Raw genomic sequence first — 24,911 nt, 5'->3', positions numbered from 1 at the left:
TCTCCACCTCTGGTACAATCACCTCAGAAAAAACATTATGTGAGTTGTGTATTATTCTAAGAGAAATGCTATGTGTGCAGGGATTTTCCAGCCTGGCACTGGCTAGTTCTAGCTTAACTGACTCCTCACCCGGACTAGCAGACTCTGTAATTGCCGGTGACCGGGCTTGCTCTAATGTAGTTATTCAAGTGTGCCTCAAACAAAAATCTATGTTTCTAGACAGGATGATGGCCAATGGTTAGGGTGAAGGCCGTCTTTCACCAACAAGCCCGGTTTGCCCCAAAAAAAGTCCAGTCCATAGTAGATCTAACATAATAGTGAGAGAATAAACGTTAGTCCCCGTTGTCTACAAAAGCTAGCCAGCCACTTGTTAAGCGAGACTAATCTGCTATATCTTTCATCATTGCCTCTCGCAGGCAGGGCCAGAGACAATTACTCAATGCCTGGACATCTTTCTTGTGAGATTACAAGTCCTAGCTATGTTTCTCTTTGTAATCTCTGACTGTCTCATTCTATTGTTATTGGAGCCATCATGTACAACTAAGTTTCGCATAGCTAGTGGTGCGATTAGCCTGTCGTACGTGTTTACTAGGCCTGTTGCGAGTTAGCTCCCTAAGATTAACTTCAATGTCAGGTGCGCTGGCCCCGGGAATACACTAAATTGTGGCTGGTTTGCTAAGCTTTATGTTTCGGTAGACTGAGGTGTAGGACTAGCTAAAGAGCTAAATCTATTATGCGTCTCAACCGGTTCACCATTGCTTATAGGCCGCTTATGGCTGCTACAAGCTGGGCTAGTTAGCTCGCTACAGCTAATGCTAGTGTTACAGGTCTCACAGGCGTGTGAGTTCAGTAGACAAAAGGTTGTGTTCATACTCTAACCCCTGGAAAACACAGGCAATGTTTAAGAAGAGTGAAGACATGAACAATCCTTGAAGCTTCCCAAGTTTCCTCTCTTTATTACACATTATATATATTTCCTATAATCCACAATGACAATATAATTATTATTCTCTAAATTCAATATTACATTCTCAAAACATATCTTCTTCATAGCACAATAGCTATTATAATGGTATATACTTCTGTATATTCACATTTCTATATATTGTTGTTACAGAAACATCTTGAGTAATAAACTCTTTCACAAATGGGGAAGTATCATTTAGACATGAAATGTCCTTGGGAAGTACACTTGGAGTCAAACAAAATGTATCCACATCACTCAGTTCATTATCTATTTACAAATATAAGAAATAACAATAACATATTTACACAGATAATAATATGACCTTGTGTGAGATAAAGATAGAAGAGTATTTCTTTACAACACAGAACTATATATACACACTGCAGTGCTCTTCGGTTGGCATAAAAAAGGGTTAACTGCTCTCAACTGACCCACACGCAAAGAAGAGCTAGCTAGATGCTAACACACGGTGGTATTAAAGTCTAAAGGCACTAAAACATCAATCTCTGTCGCTGAACCATATTACATTTGAATTGTAAGGTGTTTAATTATCAAACGTTTACATTTGATATATTTCACAACATTACTGACCTGGAAAACACAGGCAATGTTTAAGAAGAGTGAAGACATGAACAATCCTTGAAGCTTCCCAAGTTTCCTCTGAGGGGAGGGGGAAGAAATACCCACACCTAAAAAGGGACCTACGGGCAACTACTTCACTACACATTAGTTCCACTCTTCATTTCTGGCTTTACACTACATGGATGGAAAACGGCTATAACCTCTGTCAATAAAAAGGGATTGACAAAAAAACATATATATTCCACATTGTGAAGGCATCACACACTTCCCGACAAACAAAAGTGGCTCCTGACACTTAAGAATAACAGAATCATAAACTCATCTTGCACAATCTAATAAATTTTTTTTTTCATTGGAACAATTCATTTTTATCAACTCAAATATCACAACATTCATGAATTGTTTCCAACAGATGTGTACAACTGTGAGTGTTTTAATTGTCAATAACAGGTAGCAGAGTGTGTGGCAGGTAAGTACATATATGGGTTTATAATCGGATGGTGGAATGGATAAGGATAAGCTGGAATGTGTTGCATTTGAGTGTTCTGTGTTGGATATGTTTCAACTGCGCTAATGGTAGGGCGTAACTGATAGGTGGGTTGGCCAAGAGAGGGATACGTGAACACATAGCCTGGTCTTCGCTCTCGAGTTGATTGTCTCAGTGGTCTAGGGCTGTCTCGTATTACATTTACTTCTTGGTCCTGGTTTGCATCTTGCACATTCAAAGGCATGGGTTCTAGCCCTTGGTCAGGTCCACTCACATGCAATATCTCTTGTCTGTCAACAGAGTTTCTTATGTCACTGTCACGGGCAGGATGAGATTCTTGTCCTGGCTCAGCTGCCCTTGTAAGCTCTGGCTGATATGGGGTCTCCCGTGTTATAAGGTGGTCGTGGAATTTGCTCTTTCTGTTCTGGTGTACTGTAGGGACCCGGAGCCAATATTGACAAGGATTTTGAGCCTCATCACTGTCATCATCTGAACCACTGTCTGACCTTTGTGCCTGTTCAATGTTCTGTGTGTGTGTTTGGCTTCTTTTAAGTTTCTTCTGCGATTGGGCTGTTTTATCTGGTAAGCTTTGAGGGGTCTCAACTGGCAAGTCATTAACTTGTAATAACAAGTTTCTATGTAGTGTGCGGGTGTAGCAGCCTCCAGATTCTGGGATCACTTTGTAGACAGGGTTGTCCCCTACTTGTTCTTTTACCACATAGATTTTCTGTTCCCAGTAAGGTCTCAGTTTACCAGGTCTGCCTCTTTGACTCAGATTGCGGACAAGGACTCTGTCTCCGACTTGAAGAGTCACTCCTCGGCATCTCTTATCATAATGTTCCTTTCCCTTTGCGCTTGATTGTTGGCTGTTTGAATTAGCAATCCGGTATGCCTCACTCATCTTTCTAGCCCATTTCTCAACATATCCTTTTGGACTGTCAACTCCTTCATCATTCATGAGCCCAAAGAGAAGGTCAACTGGGAGACGGGGGTGTCTGCCATACAACAAGTAATGGGGGGAAAAGCCTGTAGCCTCATGTTTTGTGCAGTTGTATGCATGCATGACATGGGGTAAATGGTCCTTCCACTGTTCCTTCTCCTTTTCTCCAAGGGTCCTTAACATTTGCAACAGTGTACGGTTTAGCCTTTCAGCTGGGTTGGACTGTGGATGGTAGGGGGAAGTCCTTGAGTGCCCAATACCAGACAGTTGCCTGAGTCTCCTGAACAATTCGTTTTCGAATTCCCGGCCTTGATCATGGTGGAGTTTGGTGGGGTACCCAAACCTAGGGATAAAGTCATTGAACAGTCGATCGGCTGCTGTCTTGCCAGCTTTGTTACGGGTGGGATAGGCCTGTGCAAAACAAGTGAAATGGTCTATAACAACCAAAATGTACTCAAACCCTCCACGGCTAGCTTCTAAATGCAGAAAGTCAATACACACGAGCTCCAAAGGTGAGTTTGATGTAATGTTACTCATGGGTGCTCTTTCGTGCAATGTGGGTTTTTTCTGCTTGATACAGGGGCACTTTTTAGCTACATACTCTTCAATATCCCTTTTCATGAAAGGCCAGTAGAACCTGGCTCTTGCTAAGTTTAGCACCTTTTCGACACCTATATGGCCCATGCGGTTGTGAAGGTGGACAAGAACTGTCTGCTTATAGGTGGCGGGAAGTACTAGTTGTCTTCTTTCTTTAGTCTTCCTATAAAGAAGGTCATCCTCTATAACTAGTCTATTCCATTATCGTAACAGTTTTCTGATGTTTATGTCAGTTTTAAGTTTGTCCACCTGTGTGAGTGTCATGTCTTTCTCTTTAAGTTCCATAACTTTTCCTACTGCTGCTGTCCTTTGTTCTCTGACCAACTCGTCATGACTTATATGTGGCAGAGGTTCCGTTTGGGGTTGGTCCTCAGATATAAAGTTAAGAGCTGCCACCCAGGCTACATCCCCTTGTTGGCCTCGTCGACTCCCTTCCCATATTGCACCTACCGCTTCTTGAGATAGTTCTTCGGAACACTCATCTATTAAGGATCCAATATCCAAGGGGCAGCGAGACAAAGTGTCTGCATCGATGTTACTTCTGCCGGGTCTATATTTTATATCAAAATTGAAATCCGCGAGCTGACCCACCCAACGATAACCCACAGCATTGAGTTTGGCAGTGCTAAGCACATATGTCAAGGGATTGTTGTCTGTGTAGACCGTGAAGTGGGGTGCGTAAAACAGATAATCCCTAAATTTATCACATACTGCCCACTTCAGGGCTAAAAACTCAAGCTTCCCACTATGTAGATGGTAATTTTGCTCTGCTGGTGTCAATGTATGTGAACCATATCCAATGATCCTCATCTTTCCATTTTGATTCTGATAGAGAACTGCTCCTAAGCCTTTCTGGGAAGCATCTGTGTGGAGAATAAAAGGGCTGTCAAAATCGGGGTAGGCCAGTACTGGGGGTTTGGTGAGCATGTCAATTAGGCTTTCCAGAACTCTTTGATGATCCTCACACCAGTTCACTGGGGTTCGAGATGACTGCTGAGCACTCTTGTTCTTTCCATGTGACGCATGAGGCTGTTGGGTGTCGATCCTCACCTGGAGCAGGTCATACAAAGGTTTTGCTATTCTTGAGAAATCCTGCACATATGTCCGATAGTAACTCATAAATCCCATTAATTGCCTGACATCTCCAACTGTCTGTGGTGTCTTTTGTGCCAGTGCCTGGACAGCTTCTAGGTCTTTGGGATCAACTCTCACACCTTCAGCTGAAACTAGTCGACCAACATACCGGACCTCTTTGCGAAATAACTCACACTTCTCAGGTTTTAACTTCACTCCATGTCGTTGTAAAGCTTGGAGGACTTTGCGCAGCACCTCCAAGTGCTCATCAAATGATTTGGCATAACACAGCACATCGTCGAGGTAGGGGATGCAGCATTCGTCTCGGAGGGTGCTGAGCATCTCCTCCATGCTCCTTTGGAATGCAGCTGGGGCATTTGATAGTCCAAATGGGATCCTGACCCATTCGTACAGACCCCAAGGAGTTGTGAATGCCGTCAGATATCTTGACCCCTCGGCAATGAAGCCCTGATGGTAAGCTTTTCCTTGATCGAGAATTGAGAACCAGTTGTAACCTCCCAGGGAGTCAGTGAGGTCCTGGATCCTGGGCAAGGGGTGTCTATCAGGTACAGTTTTATTATTCAGAAGCCTATAGTCTATGCATAGCCGTAAGGTGCCATCTTTTTTTCTTACACATATGACTGGGGCTGCATAAGGAGACCGGGACTTAACAATCCATCCCTTCACTAAAAGCTCTTGAAGGTACTCTTTTACTTCTTTGTAAAGGGGTTTTGGGATTGATGCATAGGACTTTTGAACTGGAATGTCATCTTTGACTATGACCTCCATTTGAAGGGATGGGATGCAACCGATGTCGTCACTAGTACGGGAAAATGCACCTGACTCCTCACAAAGTACTTTGTTCACCAGTTCTTGTTGTTCGGCACTCAGGTGGTTGAGATCAACAGGGGGCAACCAATGCTCAACAGGGTTGTTTGAAGAGACTGTCCTTACCTCAACTGCACTATATTTTACATTTGTCTGTGCAGTCTGCTGGGTGTCTGGTGTATCTGTCTCTAAAATTTTGTCAATGTGCTGTATAGTGCCCATGGCCGTTCTCTTTGGCAAAATAATATCATGTTTTGAATGGTTGGCAACAGGTATTTTTATGTAAGGTCGTTGACTGTTGTAGATCTCTAAAACACCCTCTCCTACACTGAACTGTCTTAAAGCCGTGTTTTCCTCCATGGGTTCATACAGGACTAGTGGGTCTGAGGTGTTGAAGTTTTTCGGTATTCTACACCACACATGTATAGTTTTTCCAGCTGGGATGATGATGTTATCTTTTCCCACCCTCACTGTGACTGGGTCGCAGTTTTCTCCATGGGGAACCTGGAGAATGTTTACCATGGCTTTTATTTCATCTGCTTCCATCTTAAATGCGCGGCATAGGAGGCTGGTAACCCTGGCGGCTGCATCCCCAGATGACTCCGATCTTTTGATGATTGCCTCAATCACATTTGCACCTACAAGTGGCTGAGATAGCGACAACTGGCTGACTAGGAATGGGACTTGTATAGTTAGGTTTGGATTATCATTGCCTGCCAGATTAACAGTAAATTCAACCCACCCATCATAGGGGATTGCTTGTCCATTTACCGCATAAACATCCAGGTTCTCCTCAATAAGTTCCTTAAGTGGCCTTACTGCATAGTTAGGAATGTGTGTGTTTGCCCAATCACGATCAATTATGCTCACCTGGGAGCCTGAATCAAATAGGACACTTACGGGATAGCCACTTATTAGGCAATCCAACAGACTTTTATTACCAACCAAAGGTGCTATGGGAATTGGGGTACGATGGCCTGAAACCATTTCTGTTTTGCCTCTGTCACATTTAGTTCTTTGTGTTACGAGTTCAGTGGCTAAGCTTATTCGTGGGGACTTGAGTTGTGCATTGGACTCTGGCTGTACCTCGACAGAGACCGCATTTCGTTTAACTGAAACTTAATCCGCTTCAAACACCCCACTGCTCTGTGTCCAGCTTGTCCACACGTGAAACAGTGATTACACTCGGGCACATTCTGTTCAGTGCATTTAGAGCAGAAAGCTGTCCTTATCTTGCTTTGACTTGGATTTTGAGCTGGGGGTTGTTGGGGCTGTCGATTGACTGGAGGTTGTGAGAGAAAATTAGACGGGGCTTGTGGTCGGATTGGTAGTGCGGGGGTATGGGTGCTAACCGCTTGCCGTTCCATCAGTGTTGTCACTAGTTGTGTCAGGTTGGCGACTTGGTTACTGAGTTGCTCCAGTGTCCGTGTGTTTGTGCTATTTACAGTTGCATCTCTACCTTGTTCATAACAATGGCCCTCTGTATCCACTTTGGCACTGTTAGCGTGTATTGTTTTCTGACGGGTTGTTTGACCAAGTCTACGAAGGTGTTCATTTTCATCATTAATGATTTTCATGACATGGCTGAGGATTTCTTCATCGCTTATTTGATGGTTAGAAATGATGGGCCTCAGTCTCTGCCGAAGGTCAGTATATTTGGCTCCAAACCCCTGGTAAATTGTGTGGAGGAACACTTCCTGGATTGTCTTTGGGTCATAAGAAACGTCTGTGCCAGCCTGCCTTGACTGAAATAACAATTTTTGTTTTAGCCCAATCATGCGATAAAGGAACTGTCGGGGTGACTCATGTTCAGTTTGTCGAGCACACATTAGCTCCTGGAACATTTCGGTGGTTGCTTTTTCACCTAGGTGGGACCTTAGGAAGCCCTTGAGTTCAGGGATGCTAATTTCATCTTTGTTTACCAGCATGTCTCGAAAAGTGCCTGGTTTAACAACCCTTAAAACCCCTCTGACTACTTCTGGCCCTGTAAAACCCTCTTTAACCCCTTCATTAATTTGTTTGCAAACATTGTTGTAGCTAATGTCTGATGTATGATCTGCAATTTGTCCACCATGTACTTTAAATTCTCGGCGTTGAAAATAGGTGAGGTCGTTAAAGGGAACTAACCTCTCAGTCATCTGCTGTGGTCTTACAAGGTTGGGTGTACTGGGTTGAGCAATACCTTCAGCCTCATACTGTCTAAGCCTTTCACCTAACTCGTCATACACTCTTCTAAGTTCTCCTACTGACTTTGCAGTCGTGTCACAGCTTATGTTAGTAGCATTATTAGCATATAGCTTTGTGACTGTGTTGTGGGAATGTTGGTATGATGATGGTAATGTAGTGCCTGTAGTTACAGTGAGTGGGGTGGAGCTAGGCGAAACATGTACATCACTGTCTACATTTACAGGTAAATCAGCAGCAACACAGGAAATCATCTGACAGATTAAATCATTCAGCATCAACAAATTGCCCATACTTTCATCTTCCAGTTCTAGTAAGGCGGGGGACTGAAGATGGGTGATGATAAAGTCCATGGCACCCTCATCATCACTTATATTTGTCTTGGCAAAGTCTTGTTCATCGGCTGCAATGCTCCTTGCTACTTGGTGAAGATCGGCACTTGAGAGCCGAAACAAGTTCTTTTTGATACTCCACACCATTTCCTTACGCGCGCCTGTCATGGTAAAGAGTTAAGTAGTTTTACAACGTGATCTTGTTGAATCAGATGTGCTCGCGGGATGGCTGGTGGCCCCTGGTTAAACAGCACGGCTCCCTCTGTGACGCTGGAATCCTGCTCACTGTGGACACCTGCTGGCTCCCTTGTAGGCTGCAGTCACCCTGGTTTTACGGTTCTGATATCTCTGGATCAGCTCCTCCGCTTAAGTGGACGAGAGATCCCGGACGAGCCCCCACTATTTGTTACAGGTCTCACAGGCGTGTGAGTTCAGTAGACAAAAGGTTGTGTTCATACTCTAACCCCTGGAAAACACAGGCAATGTTTAAGAAGAGTGAAGACATGAACAATCCTTGAAGCTTCCCAAGTTTCCTCTCTTTATTACACATTATATATATTTCCTATAATCCACAATGACAATATAATTATTATTCTCTAAATTCAATATTACATTCTCAAAACATATCTTCTTCATAGCACAATAGCTATTATAATGGTATATACTTCTGTATATTCACATTTCTATATATTGTTGTTACAGAAACATCTTGAGTAATAAACTCTTTCACAAATGGGGAAGTATCATTTAGACATGAAATGTCCTTGGGAAGTACACTTGGAGTCAAACAAAATGTATCCACATCACTCAGTTCATTATCTATTTACAAATATAAGAAATAACAATAACATATTTACACAGATAATAATATGACCTTGTGTGAGATAAAGATAGAAGAGTATTTCTTTACAACACAGAACTATATATACACACTGCAGTGCTCTTTGGTTGGCATAAAAAAGGGTTAACTGCTCTCAACTGACCCACACGCAAAGAAGAGCTAGCTAGATGCTAACACACGGTGGTATTAAAGTCTAAAGGCACTAAAACATCAATCTCTGTCGCTGAACCATATTACATTTGAATTGTAAGGTGTTTAATTATCAAACGTTTACATTTGATATATTTCACAACATTACTGACCTGGAAAACACAGGCAATGTTTAAGAAGAGTGAAGACATGAACAATCCTTGAAGCTTCCCAAGTTTCCTCTGAGGGGAGGGGAAGGAAATACCCACACCTAAAAAGGGACCTACGGGCTACTACTTCACTACACATTAGTTCCACTCTTCATTTCTGGCTTTACACTACATGGATGGAAAACGGCTATAACCTCTGTCAATAAAAAGTGATTGACAAAAAAACATATATATTCCACATTGTGAAGGCATCACACTAGCAGATGTGTCCGTATCATATAATGTTACGAGATTACTCTGCTTTAACTGGCGGACACGGCCCTCTAGAAGGGCCAGCCTATCCATGAGAACGGTGCACGAAGCGCAGGGAGACATACTCACGGTATTTTCTGTGACAGAGTGAAGTTCTTGCTGTCTTCAGGGAAGTGGTTGCGATGTGCGGGGGCAGATTCCTTAGGACCGAAGCCGCCTTTTCCGCGCTAGCTTCGTTAGCTTAGCAGCTAGCTAGCTGAGGGAGGGGTGGTGAGACAGAGATCGGGTGATTTGCAAGTTAAATGGGACTACTTAGTATGTTTGGCAAGTAGTAAAGAAAGCTGTAAAACAATTAAAAGCACACAGATAGAACGATACTTAGCTTTTTCGCAACAGCAACAGCGAGCAGTCACTTACATGAATCCAAAAAGCTTCCAATGTTGTAAATGCATTGTATAAATATTTTGTCTATCAGAAAGATTGCAGCGACATCTGCAGTACTTTTGATTGGTACAATGATTTGACTTCTTCTTTCAGTGTGGTTACAGCAATTTTGTTTGGTGCTATGGCTGTTGGAGAGACCAATTCCTTTGCTCCAAACTATGCCAAAGCCAAATTGTCTGCAGCTGACATTATAAAGCTTTTGAAAAGACAGCCAGCTATTGATAATCTCTCAGAAGAAGGACAGACACTGGTAGGTAGTACAAATCTTCACATTAGAGCAAGTACTTATTATAGATCAGGGGTGCTCATTACGTCGATCGCGAGCTACCGGTCGATCTCGGAGGGTGTATCAGTCGATCACCAGCCAGCCATTAAAAAAATAGTCCTAAAAATAAGCGATCATAAATCTTCACTATGACGTCACTTTCGTCACTTGATTGACATTTACGGCACCCGAGGGTCTTCTGAGATGACACTGGCTGCTGCCAGCTCATTAAAATTACCGACTGGAAGGCGAGAAACACTTTATTTCAACAGACTCTGGAGCCGTACCTGTTGTCAAAACTCCAAAGACCGACTGCACAGTTGCACAATAAAAGCGCTACTTCATCCTGCCTGCGCTACCAAAATAAGAGTCTCAGAAAGCTGGCGTGCACAAGCTAGCAAGCTACGGAGTTTGCCGACAATGTATTTCTTGTTAAGTGTATACAAAGGAGTAGGAAGCTGGATAAATAAAATGCCAAAAACCAACCACTTTCATGTGGTATTGGACAGAAAGGAGGACTTTTTTTCTCCTCCATTCGAAAATGCGGACCTTATCAGCACTACTGTCTGATTCCTATCAATGCAAGTCATCAGAATCAGGTAATACACCAACTTATATTCTTGTTTTCATGAAAGAAAGGAATCTATATGTGTTAAACATGCTTGTATTATCTCTAAACACGTTTAACTTACTAACAATATTAACTATATGTGTTAAACATACTTGTATTATCTTTAAACATCTTTAACTTAACAATATTAACTATATGTGTTAAACATGCTTGTATTATCATTAATCACCTTTAACTTGTTAACAATACTAACTATATGTATTAAACAAACTTGTAGTTTCATTAAACACCTTTAATTTATTAACAATATTAACTATATGTGTTAAACATGCTTGTATTATCATTAAACACCTTTAACTTGTTAACAAAAACATATGTTTCATAAATAAGTAAATATAAATTATATATATGAATGAGGTAGATCCCCACGACTTGATCAATTGAAAAGTAGCTCGCCTGCAGAAAAAGTGTGAGCACCCCTGTTATAGATTAACAGTCCTAATACATAGTCTGTTCCCAACTTCAAATTCCAGGACCAATTTGATGGTAACGTGCAATTTGAGGGTGTAAAGTTTAACTACCCCTCACGCCCTAATGTATCCGTCCTCCGAGAGCTGAATGCAAAGGTGAGCAAGGGAAAGACATTGGCTCTGGTAGGAAGCAGTGGTTGTGGAAAAAGTACAGTCATCCAACTTCTGGAGAGATTCTACGAGACCATGGATGGAACAGTGGTAAGAAGACAAATACTGCTGATTGTTGCCTATGGATGTTTTCATTCATCCAGGTCAGGGGTCGGCAACCTTTACCTGTCAAAGAGCCATTTTGACCAGTTTCACAAATTAAAGAAAACAATGGGAGCCACAAAAATCTTTTGAAATTTAACTTGAAATAACACTGCATACAAAGTTTTTTTTTGCTTTGTGCTATGTATAAACCAAGGGTCTCAGACACGCGGCCCACACCTTAATATGAAAATTGGATGTTAGTGCGGCCCGCGGGTTTTAAATGAATGGCGCTTGACAGCGTCATTCTTGTCAACCCTCCCGAGTTTTCCGGTAGACTACGAATTTCAAGGCAACTGTTCTCTCGAACGTGCCGTGAAAGTACGGCATTTAACGCCCACTACAACCAGCGTGCCAGCCCAGCCACACGTTGTATGGGGCTTCTGCTTGCTCACGTAAGTGACAGCAAGGCATACTTGGTCAACAACCACACAGGTTACACTGACGGTGCCGGTATAAAAAACTTTAACACTCTTACTAATAATGCGCCACACTGTGAACCCACACCAAACACGAATGACAAACACATTTCGGGAGAACATCTGCACCGTAACACAATATAAAAACAACAGAACAAATACCCAGAATCCCATGCAGCCCTAACTCTTCCGGGCTACATTATACACCCCCGCTACCAAACCCCGCCCACCTCAACCGACGCACGGTGATGTGAGAGGGAGCAGGGTTGGGGTGGGGGCGGGGTTTGGTGGTAGCAGGAGTGTATAATGTAGCCCGGAAGAGTCAGGGCTGCATGGGATTCTGGGTATTTGTTCTGTTGTGTTTATGTTGTGTTAAGGTGCAGATGTTCTCCCGAAATGTGTTTGTCATTCTTGTTTGGTTTTGGTTCAAAGTGTGGCGCATTATTAGTAAGAGTGTTAAAGTTGTTTTATATGGACACCGTCAGTGTAACCTGTGTGGCTATTGACCAAGTATGCCTTGCTGTCACTTAAGTGTGCAAGCAGAAGATGCATTTAACAAGAAGCTGGGCTGGCACGCTGTTATACAGGTTGTAGAGGGCGCTAAATTCTGTACCATCACGGCACGCCCTTATTATCATTGTTAGGGTGAAAATCAGAGAATATTAATCCCGGGAGGTTTCTGTGAGAGGCACCGAAATCCAGAAGTCTACAGGTTCATGTAGACGTGTCTGGTTTGTTTCCACCGCATTTTACATTTCAGGGTAGTTTATACAAATCAGGCTGATGACCAGTGACGTGCGGTGAGGTTCATGACTGGTGAGGCACTGACTTCATCACAGTCAGATTTACAAACACATGAACCCTAAAGAGTATCTTATTCACCATTTGATTGGCAGCAGTTAACGGGTTATGTTTAAAAGCTCATACCAGCATTCTTCCCTGCTTGGCACTCAGCATCAAGGGTTGGAATTGGGGGTTAAATCACCAAAAATTATTCCCGGGCGCGGCGCCGCTGCTGCCCACTGCTCCCCTCACCTCCCAGGGGGTGATCAAGGGGATGGGTCAAATGCAGAGGACACATTTCATTACACCTAGTGTGTGTGTGACAATCATTGGTACTTTAACTTAACTTTAACTTTACACATACAAACTGTAGCACACAAAAAAGCACATTTAATAAAAAAAACGTTATTATGGTCTTACCTTTACTTATAAGTGTGGGAACAGTGGTGTTCGTGTTGGAGGAGTTGTGAATGAATGAAATATGAAATCCGTGCTGCAGTCTACAGGTGTACCTAATGTTGTGTCCCTGCAGTCGTTCACGGCTCCTCCGGCGCGAGCATTGTTGTTTTTGCACTTTTTGGCTTCTTGTTAAGTGACTTTTTTTGGGTGGATTCGGTCTTGCACGTGGAGGGTTTGGGTGTGGGCTTTGGTTGGTGTGGCGCTCCCGTCGGGGGGTGCATTCTGCGCGGGGGTGCATTAACCGGCACCAGGAGGCAGGATTACTGCGAGCCTCACACAGTGCGTCTTCGCAGCAGTTTTATGATTGCTCAGCACAAGAAATACTTTACACACATACAGTTGTTGACAAAATACACTGTTCATCATATTCTAACTAAACTATGGAAATGTATAATATAATTCATATAGCAATACGGTCTCACTGCACAGCAGGCCAGCAGTTAGCCGAGTCATTGCGCAATCCATGTTGAGGCACAACTGAGTGACGTGCCCCAACTGGCTGCTGATCACCGTCTCTTCTCAGTATTTGAACGGCAAATGTGAAAATTCAGCGATTTTGATTAAAAATAATCTAAAACTGGTGAAGTTAAATGGAAAATAACGTTATAGTATAATCACTGGATACATATAACAATTTAATTAATTTTTTTTCTTTTTACATTTTTTTTCTTTCCATGATGCTGCCTCCAGTGACTGCACGTCACTGCTGATGACATATGGAAGAGTGGTTTAATATATTTCTATACTGATGCCATGTAAATAAACAGACAATATTATGTCAAAGTTATTTTACTAAAATGTAAGTAATTGAAATACAAAGCAATCAAATACAAAACAATATGATTAATAAAATAATGTATACCGAATTGTTAATAAAAAGTCAGACTTGTTCAACAGTCAGAAAATCGTCCTCTCGGTAAATAATAAATTCATGAGGGTCAGGCGATTACTTTGGGTCCATTTCAGCTGTAAATAACAATATATAAATAACAAATGTCTGTCAATTGTCTCATGCCGTCAACATGAATACATCGGCTTTAGCGTTAGCTTGTTAGCATTAGCATTCTGTTTACTTGGGTTGAAGCTAATAACTACAGAAATGGAGTGTCACTGACTATTTTTACAACATAAAATAAAGTAAATAGTTAGTATTTGATGTTATTTACCTTTTGTACCACTTGTGTGCTGCCTCCTTTTCCCCCCACATTTATCCAATGAAGTTGGAGTAGTAAGCAGCTGAGGTCCCCGCTTCGAGTCCGGCTTCATACTCCTCTGTAAATGTGTTTTTAAGAATTCTGTCCACTTCTCGGAGCTTCGCCTATCGAAATTGTTTGTAAAAACAATAAACAACAATAAAGTGCATATTGTTTAAAGACTACAACTGAGTAAAAATAATGCACACTTCAGAACAAAGATGCCCCACAAAAGTTATTGTATTTCGAAAGCTCTTTTCGTTCCTCTTTCTCTCCATTGTCAAAGTTTGTTGTAATAGAAATACACCGCAGTCCCTGCGTATATTCCAATGGCGGTCGTGTGCTTAAAAGAGAAGTTTTAGGAACGCTTCCTAACTGTGTTCAACTAATCAGCGTTCGACTGCACAGCCCGAACCCAAAAAGGAGGAACTCCGAAAGTTTCTTAAATAACTAAATAGTCGTTTCTGGTAGAAACACAGGGGGAACTTTTTTTTACCCATGGGAAGGTTCCTGAAAAAGTTCCTGCGGTGGAAAAGGGCCTCTTGATGAGGCTTTTGCATCAGCATTTCAACTAGATCTGGCTAATCTAAATCAGTGAACTGATTAAGTACACAATGTTATTTTACCACAATGGTCATTGGCCTTCTAAGACAAAGTGGACAGCCCAGTTTCCATCGATTTGAATGCCCCGAGAGCTACTGATTGTTTCTTTTGTGTGCTAAACTGCAAAGGCAAGGGACTCGAGTCACTATATTGAAGCAGCACTAAGTAACTTTTCAACATTCATAAAATATTTTCATAACTTTTGGGATGATACATCGACTTACAACTAGTTGATTGGCACCTCTGTCATGGCCTGAGGGGGTCTGTATCATGTTCACTAGCACTTAGCAACTTTGAGGAGGGTGACAGGAACCCTACCACACAAAAAACTACAAATGCGCTGACTTGCTTCACGGCATACGTCACTCCCCCTTTCCCCATTTGTTAAAAAAGCAGAAGTCAATGCAAACGCCTGCGTGCTGCCAGTAACCTAAAAGAAGAAGAACGTTTAGGTGCAAATACTGCTATCATGGCCGAAGCGCCAAAACAATTCGAAGAAAGTAAAAGTTTTGTCTGAGGATACAAAAAAGAAAAACTGACAATAAAAGGATTGTCAGAATTAACATTGCCCCGGCTTTCACTCACTGGCGTGAGCTCAAAGGTATTTTTGGCCAATGCTGCCTTGACTCTGTTACTGCTAAACTATATTGAAGCAGCACTAAGTAACTTTTCAACATTCATAAAATATTTTCATAACTTTTGGGATGATACATCGACTTACAACTAGTTGAATGGCACCTCTGTCATGGCCTTAGGGGGTCTGTATCATGTTCACTGGCACTTAGCAACTTTGAGGAGGGTGACGGGAACCCCAGCACTGAGGATTTTTTCCACCTGTGACTTGTCCTTGCCGGATACCAGCAGGTCCGAGTCATCCGCAAACAGGAACAATTCACAGTCGCATGCTGATGACATGTCATTTACGTATATTAGGAACAGTAAAGGCCCTAATATACTGCCTTGGGGGACTCCACAGCTTACTGAGAGGGGGTGGGGGGGGGACACGGTGCCGTTCACCTCTACCACCTGTTCCCTCCCCTCCAAGTACGATTGCATCCAGCTCGATGAGGTTTTATCAAATCCGATTGCTCTGAGCTTATCCAACAGTATAGCGTGGTTTACGGTGTCAAAGGCCTTCTGAAGGTCCAGCATGACCATGCCGCAGTATTTGCCCGCGTCCACCTCATGTTTGATGTGGTCGGTCAGATAGAGAAGGCATGTGTCAGTGGAGTGGTTAGTTCTGAAGCCGGATTGGAATTTGTCCATGAGTTTATTAGTAGCAAGGTATCTATCGACCTGTTCATAAACTATTTTTTCCATTACTTTCCAAATGGAACTGAAAATAATGTTTTTTACTAACTTACTGACCTGTTCAATGGGTCAAACTTTAACATACATGCTAACGTAGCCTATTAAACAAACATAACATTTAAGCTATGCATCAGATCAACGTGACTTTATTTGAAGTAAAATACCGTTTTTGATTTATAGACCTGGCGGACAGCAAGGCACCTGATATCCATGTGTCTGGTGATTAAATCCCAAGTAATTTTCTAATGATCAAATTAATTTTTTTTTTCTTCTAAAATGTTCTGTTAGCCATGAAATGTAAGCCCTGTTAAGCCTCACTTCATAGCATACATATGTAAAATAATAATCATCAGCTTTGGTAAATGTTTCCTTTGACTATGTAATGTGAACATTTTAAGGTCACAACTTCAGACTTGCACTTCAGAGATGTACATTCTCTTCTGCTGAACTGCAGGACAAACATCCTTCCATGACAAAATTCAGGGGTGGCATGGCTGTAGAATGGCCGAATTGTAACCATTGTAACTGGGTCGATCCTGGCCTGGAGTGCTCATATTTATGTGTCCCCTAACTGCCAACCTCCATCAGTGTGACTGTGTGTGTGAATGTGGTGTATATAGTGTATATGTAAAGCGCTTTGGGTATCATTCCAGGTGTAGTAAAGCGCTATATAAATACAGACCATTTATCACCCTGAGGCGTTTGCTCACGTACATAACTCTAAATAAAATGCAAATTACACTGACCTGGCCATAGACTCAAACCTAATAATTTGGATCTTATGTGATCTTTGATCCGAGATATTTTGTCCTACCTTGAAACTTGGACCACATACTTTCAGCCTTGCTTAGGGCCTGTTAAGGCCTGTTCTTGAAGGTGTAGTTTACAATTTTGTGATTTGGTCTTCCAGATGCTTGATTCCAAGAGTGTGAAAGAGCTGAACATCCACTGGCTGAGGTCACAGATAGGTATTGTGTCCCAGGAGCCTGTGCTGTTTGACTGTAGCTTGGCTGAAAACATCGCCTATGGAGACAACAGTCGTACTGTAACTATGGAGGAGATTAAGGCAGCTGCTGAGGAGGCAAACATTCACAGCTTCATTGAAAACCTGCCAAAGGTAACCATGTTCTTTTTTTATTTTGTTTTGCTTGTATTTATCAAATTAATAATAATTTAAATATCTAAAAAAATTAAAGATTTAAATATTGTATGTAAAAAAAAAATTATTATCACATTATTTTGATATTCATAATTAATCATGTTCTCCATCCATCTATCCATCTTCTTCTGCTTATCTGGGGTCATATCAGGCTTCTTCCAACTATTTCGTCCAGCTCCTCATGGGGGATCCCAAAGCATTCACAGGCAGCTGGGAGACATAGTCTCTCCAATGTGTCCTGGGTCTTCCCCGTGGCCTCCTACCTGTCGGACGTGCCATGAAAACATTCCCAGGGAGTGGTCCGGGGGGCATCCTAATCCGATGCATGAGCCACTTCATCTGGCTTCTCCTGATGCAGCAACCTTTCTCTGAGCCCCTACCGAGTGACAGAGCTTCTCACCCTCTCTAAAGGAGAGCCCTGCCTACCTATGGAGGAAACTCATTTCAGCTGCTTGTACCGCAATCTTGTCCTTTAGGTGGCAACCCAAATCTTTTGACCATAGGTGGCGGTAGGAACGTAGAACGACCGGTAAATTGAGTTTTGCCTTGCGGCTCAGCTCTCTCTCCTCACCACAACAGTTTGAGGCAGAGTTTGCATCATTGCCAATGCCGCATTGGTCTGCCTGTCAAAGTCACAATCCACTCTACCCTCACTCGTGAACAAAACCCAGAGGTTTTTGAACTTCTCCACTTTGGGCAGGATCTTGTCCCAACACTGTTAACACTCCACCCTTTTCCGGGCGAGAACCATTAACTTGGACTTGGAGTTGCTGAATCCCATCCCAGTCGGTACACACTCAGCTGCAAACAGATCCATTGAGGGCTGACAATCACGGCCAGATGAAACCAGCTGGACCACGTCATCTGCAAAAAGCAGAGACCTAATCTAGCAGCCACCAAAGCGGACCCCCCCCCAACACCCTAACTGCGCCTAGATATTCTGTCCATAAAAGTTATCAACAGCATCGGGGACAAAGGCAGCCCTCCTCTTTGCCAGAGTCCAACCCTCACTTAATGCCGGTAATACGGACCAAGCTCTGACAGGAACACGGTCGAATGCCTTTTTCAAGTCCACAAAACACTTGTAGGTGATGGTTGTGCAAACTCCCATGCACCCTCAACGACCTTGCTAAGTGTATAGAGCTGGTACACAGTTCCGCGATTCGGACAAAAAACACTCTGATCCTCGGGAACAAGCCGGTGTAGCCTCCTCTCCAGTACACCTGAAGGCTGAAGGAATGTAATCCCATGATAGTTGTAACAGTTGTATCACACCCTTCCGAGCCCCTCTTTTTTTAAACATTTGTTTATTTGGTTTTTAGACACATACAATTGACAGGAATAGTCAAAAATACATCAAATGCTATTTTCCCCCAATAAGTAACAAAAAAAAAACATTTGGGTTTTGAAAGACGGCGCAAGAGTTGTCTCGCAAGGATATACGTGTCAGCTTAGTCAATTTATTCTTCCTGAGTCTTTTCTCATAACTTGTATAAGAGATTATCTCCCTCCTAATGTACGCCTTCAGCGTCTCCCAGATCACAAGACTATTCATGTCTTATTCAAAAACACAAAAAATATTATTTGACGCAAAACAAAATCCACAGTTAACCATTGCATCATATTTGCACATAGATATAGATCAAAGTAATTTGTTATCAACTAAAAAGTAGTAAATACTGGTGAAAGTCTGGACATGAGAACAGAATGAATATTGCCTGTTAATAGGATCCATAAAGCGCCAGACATCTGATACAGAACATTCTAGCTTTGAAGAAACAAACTGCATGGTGGGCGTTTTCAAAGATGTGGGCTCATATTTCGTTCATCATACGACTTAAGAGGGCCCTGTCAACGACCAATGCCTCAATGCAGTGACGTGCAGTCAGGGGAGGCAGGTGAGGCGGGGCCTCACGTGCCATCATGGAAAGAAAAAAAATGTAAAAAGAAAAAAAAAAATTAAATTGTTATATGTATCCAGTGATTATACTATAAAGTTATTTTCCATTTAACTTCACCAGTTTTAGATGATTTTTATTCAAATTCGCTGAATTTTCACATTTGCCGTTCAAATACTGAGAAGAGACTTGCGGTGATCAGCAGTCAGTTGAGCCTCACCATGGATTGCGCAATGACTCGGCTAAGTGCCGGCCTGCTGTGCAGTGAGACCGTATTGCTATACATTTCCATAGTTTAGTTAGCTGAGGTATATAATGTACAGTGTATTTTGTCAACAACTGTATGTGTGTAACGTATTTCTTGTGCTGAGCAATCATAAAACGGCTGCGAAGACGCACTGTGTGAGGCTCGCAGTAATCCCGCCTCCTGGTGGTAGAGGGCGTTAGTGATCCAGAGATCATTCTTGCGACTACTCGGCTGCAGAAGAAGTGACAACAAGCAGCAACAATTAGCAGCGATCATTTATTTTTTCCTCTTGCCTGGACTTTTAACATGGAAGATTACATATCTAAAATAAAACAGTTTTCTAAACTGGACTTTCAATCGAAGCAAGAGGTAATACTTAAAGGAAGATCTCCATCGAGACAGAGAGACTTTTAAAACTGAAGAAAGATAAGGAAGACTTCTATAAACAAGTTATTGATGCTTTTGTTCAAAAGGAGCGGCGCATGGACTTCATTTATAAGTAAAGGTAAGACCATAATAGCGGTTTTTTTAATTTAATGTGCTTTTTTGTGTGCTACAGTTTGTATGTGTAAAGTTAAAGTTAAATTAAAGTACCAATGATTGTCACACACACACTAGGTGTGGTGAAATTTGTTCTCTGCATTTGACCCATCTTATCACCCCCTGGGAGGTGAGGGGAGCAGTGGGCAGCAGCGGCGCCGCGCCCGGGAATCATTTTTGGTGATTTAACCCCCAATTCCAACCCTTGATGCTGAGTGCCAAGCAGGGAAGAATGCTGGTATGAGCTTTTAAACATAACCCGTTAACTGCTGCCAATCAAATGGTGAATAAGATACTCTTTAGGGTTCATATGTTTGTAAATCTGACTGTGATGAAGTCAGTGCCTCACCAGCCATGAACCTCACCGCACGTCACTGCCTCAATGGTACCTGGATCCGGAGACGCACGAGGCTTGGAGCGGCCTGGCTGGCAGATTTGCCTCGACCAGACATCATGGAATTCACAGGCCCGCCGTGTAATTTCACTTGGCCCGTGAGGTGTTATCAAATCAACACTACAGCTGGCCAGCCGATTATATACAGCGGCGGTGCCGCAGTACACCGCTAATTCTCATACTTGCCAAACCTCCCAGGAGACTCCCAAATTACAGTGCCCCCCCCGAGAATTGTAACGTCCCCTTTTAGTCCAGTCCAACGAGTGCTGGCTCAGTTACATAATATGTGCGGCTTTGGCACACACACACAGAAGTGAATGCAATGCATACTTGATCTTCAGCGATACAGGTTACACTGAGGGTGCCGGTATAAAAACCTTTAACATTGTTAGAAATATACGCCACACTGTGAATCCACACCAAACAAGAATGACAAACACATTTTGGGAGAATATCCGCACAGTAACACAACATAAACACAACAGAACAAATACCCAGAACCCTTTGCAGCACTAACTCTTCCGGGACGCTACAAGGTGTGTGTACGTGTGTGTGTGTGTGTGTGTGTGTGTGTGTGCGTGGGGGGGAGGTAGCGGGGGTGTATATTGTAGCGTCCCGGAGGAGTTAGTGCTGCAAAGGGTTCTGGGTATTTGTTCTGTTGTGTTTATGCTGTGTTACTGTGCGGATGTTCTCCCAAAATGTGTTTGTCATTCTTGTTTGGTGTGGATTCACAGTGTGGCGTGTATTTTTAACAATGTTAAAGTTGCTTATACGGCCACTCTCAGTGTAAACTGTATCGCTGTTGATGAAGTATGCTTTGCATTTACGTGTGTGTGCGTACAGGAGCTGCTCATATCTTGTGACTGGGCGGGAACGTTGTTAGAAGGGATGAAAAGCGGACGTGACGTCAGCTCGTAGAGGACATTAAAAGCGGTGCCTGTAAGGCACGCCCCCAAGACTGTGGAATACGAGAAATAATGACTGATGAACACCTTCGTTCGATAATGAGGGATGCCTCAGCTCAAAGCCTGAGCCCCGACATTAATGAACTAGCATCCAAGAAAAGATGGCAGGTATCTGGCTTGGGTACATCAGATTAGATCAGTGTGTTGCAAACTGAGCAGTTTAAAGTCCTGAATGGTTGGTTTATTCATTATTTTATTTTCAAATTTATTAGCCTGTGGAAAAAGTTAATGTTGATATTTACCTCAGAAGGCTGCAAATAGAAAAGAGTATGTATTTGATATGCCATTGATATTTTTTGATTATTATTATTATTATTATTATTTGAAACTCGATTTTACATGTCACTATAAAGTTATATAAGCCTTGCTTGTTCAATATTTAATGCAAAACTTGTTTGGGTCCCTATCAAAAAGGTTAATTTGTTCAACCTTGGCCCGCGGCTTTGTTCAGTTTTAAATTTTGGCCCACTCTGTATTTGAGTTTGACACCCCTGCTCTATACCATCTATGCTCAACCGGAAGTCCATCAGAACCTCTTTTTAAATTGAAGAATCACCACCCCGGTCTGCCAATCCAGAGGCACCGCCCCCAAAGTCTACGCAATTTTGCAGTCGTGTCAAACTAGACATCCCCACAGCATCCAGAACTTTAGGGAAATCGGGGAGAATCTCATCTGCCCGCAGTGCTCTGCCACCATAGAGCTTCTTAACTACCTCGGCTAATCCAACCCCAGAGAGAGGAGAGCCCATTACAGTGTCCCCAGGCACTGTTTCCTCATAGGAAGACGTGTAGGTGGGATTGTGGAGGTCTTTGAAGTATTATTTCCACCGATTCACAACATTCAAAATCAAGGTCAGCTGCACAACATCCCCACCATGCTCAATGTTGACAGCTTCCCCGTCCTGAGACGGCGGATGGCGGTCCATAATCTCTTCGAAGCCGTCCTGAAGTTGTACTTTATGGCTTCCCCAAACTCCTCCCATGGCCAAGTTTTTTGTTTCGGCGACCATCACGACCAAATCCCTCAACGCTGGTGTCCACCAACAGCTTCCGGGATTACCACCATAACAGGAACCAACAACCTTGCGGCCAGAGCTCCAATCGCCCGCTTTGACAATAAAGGCACAGAACATGGCCCACCTAATGTCCCCCGCCTCCTTTGAAACATGTTCAAAGCTCTTCTGGAAGGTGGCGATTGAAACTCTCTCTGACTGGAGACTCTACAAGACGTTCCCAGCCTGACAGTTTTGAATGGCATCCTCCCCTACCGCCGAAGCAAATTTACCACCAGGTGGTAGTCAATTGAAAGTTCTGCCCCTCACCCGAGTGTCGAAGAAATGACACCGTAAATCAGACGAAACAACCACAAAGTCGATAATCAAACTGCAACGTAGGGTGTCCTGGTGTCCAGTGCACAAATGAACATCTTTATGCTTGAACATGGTGTTTGTTATGGACAATCAGTGACGAGCACAAAAGTCCAGTAACAAAACACCTATTGGGGTTTAGAGCCGGAAAACCGTTCCTCGCTTTTCCAAGTCTCATTATCATTACCAACATGAGCGTTGAAGGTCAGCAGCAGAACAACAACTGAGGGAGCACTCTCCAGTACTACCTCTAGGGAATCCAAAAGGGTTTTTTGGATTCCTATTAATTAAAGCCGATTAAACTATTAATCGGCTTGTAAACGCAAACAACAGTCAGGACCTGTCCGGTCATCCGGAGGCAGCAAGAGACTACCCTCCCTTCTACTGGGTTTTAACCCAGTTTACTCCAACATACAGGCTCTCAGGCGGGGGTCAACAAGTATTGCCAACCCCGCTCGTCGCTTCTCAGTAACTACAATGCCAGAGTGAAAGAGAGTCTAGCCCCTCTCAAGAAGACTGGTTCCAGAACCTTTGCCGTGCATTGAGGTGAGTCTGACTAAGTGACGTTCCATGTCCCAGTAGTTGGCTTCTGCAGTCGAGAATCAGACCGCCAAGATTCTTGCTTTTGGCTGCCGCCCAGCTCACAGTGCACCCGACCTCTGTGACCCCTCCTATGAGTGGTAAGCCAATTGGAGGGGGGAACCCACATTGCCTCTTGGGGGCAGGCCCAGCCACCAGTCGCTCGCCATTGAGCTCCACCTGTGCCCATATTTTGTATCATCATTGGAGTCTTTTGAGCTGTGCTATGTCTGGTCCCTCACCTAGGACCTTTCTGTCTTGGGAAATCCTATCAGGATCATTGGAACATGTAATTCTCCTACCGCGATAAAGTGAAATTAATTTTTTAAAGTCCAAATCTTAATTTCATTTAAACTTCTTTTTCCCATGTTTGGAGAATCTTACAATACCACTTCTGCCTTCAGTTATATTCCACAGGAAAACATCATTTTCAGTAAAGCATCCCAATCTTCATTAAAATCAATTAATTTAATTGATTTATTCATAAGAATTAATTTATTGATGATTAGAGCAAAAATTTACTTTACTTTTTGTGTTTGCTTGAGCAGAAGTATGACACTCAGGCAGGCGATAAGGGGACCCAGCTGTCTGGTGGTCAGAAACAACGAATAGCCATAGCCCGAGCCATCCTCCGTAACCCCAAACTGTTGCTTCTGGATGAAGCCACGTCTGCACTTGACGCTGAGAGTGAGAAGGTAGGATCTCCTACTTTTCTAAAATACCGTAGCTCTAAATGTGTTTCAATTGTGACACTTTTGGCTTCTCAAGGTGGTGCAGGAGGCGTTGGACAAAGCAAGGCAGGGCAGGACGTGTATCGTTGTCGCCCACCGTCTGTCCACCATCCAAAATGCAGACTGTATTGCTGTCATTCAGGGAGGTGTGGTGGTAGAACAAGGGACACATCATGAACTGTTTGCCAAAAAGGGAGTCTATCACATACTGGTCACAACCCAGATGGGCCATTGAAGAGAATCAGAATGTCATGATCCATTGCCTGGATTATGTTTTGTTTAGTTCGAGATTTCTTTAAGTTGTGATTTAGTTCTGTTTCAGCACCCTGTTTTTTTATCTTTGTTACCATGGGTGCTGATTGTCGTCACCTGCCTCTGATTAGTGGTCAGGACACTCACTAATGAAAGAGGTATATGGTCCTGCCTGGCGCCACCTTTGCCTGGCAGTCTTATTCGCAACACCCGACAATTACTTGAGATGTATTTGCTTCCTGCTCTTTTTGTTAGCTAGTCTTTTAACTCAGCCTTTGCCGTAGCTTCCTGTGCCATCGGCACATTTTGTATGTTCGTATTTTGGCTTGATTATTGGATTAAATCATGTTTCTTACCTGCATGCTGTAGGTAGAGTACAGGATCAATCACTGACCCTAAATTTTTTGATGAAGCCTAAAAAGATGCGGTTATGGTTTCAGTTTATTTCAAACATGCATACAATGTAATACATCACATATTTCCAGTTTTTCATTACAGTATATCCGAAATAGGAGTAGGAGGAAGCAGAGCCTATTTATCCGACCCCTTTTTGTGTCGTAACAAGT

General features: G+C 42.8%; 1 protein-coding gene across 1 annotated transcript in view; it reads left to right on the top strand.

Moving 5' to 3' along the window:
• LOC133602357 (phosphatidylcholine translocator ABCB4-like) overlaps positions 1–24,622 on the top strand; it is a 158,903-nt gene extending 134,281 nt beyond the window's left edge. Inside the window, exon 30 of the mRNA XM_061955550.1 lies at positions 24,131–24,622. Within this exon, the coding sequence (XP_061811534.1) occupies positions 24,131–24,328 (198 nt within the window). The 3' untranslated portion in view covers positions 24,329–24,622. The remainder of the gene's footprint in view (positions 1–24,130) is intronic.
• Positions 24,623–24,911: the final 289 nt, after the last annotated feature.

The sequence above is a fragment of the Nerophis lumbriciformis genome, linkage group LG04, assembly GCF_033978685.3.
Source record: "Nerophis lumbriciformis linkage group LG04, RoL_Nlum_v2.1, whole genome shotgun sequence".
NCBI classification, from domain to species: Eukaryota; Metazoa; Chordata; class Actinopteri; order Syngnathiformes; family Syngnathidae; genus Nerophis; species Nerophis lumbriciformis.
Note: the sequence above shows the minus strand (reverse complement) of the source record. Positions and strands in the feature narration are given on the sequence as shown.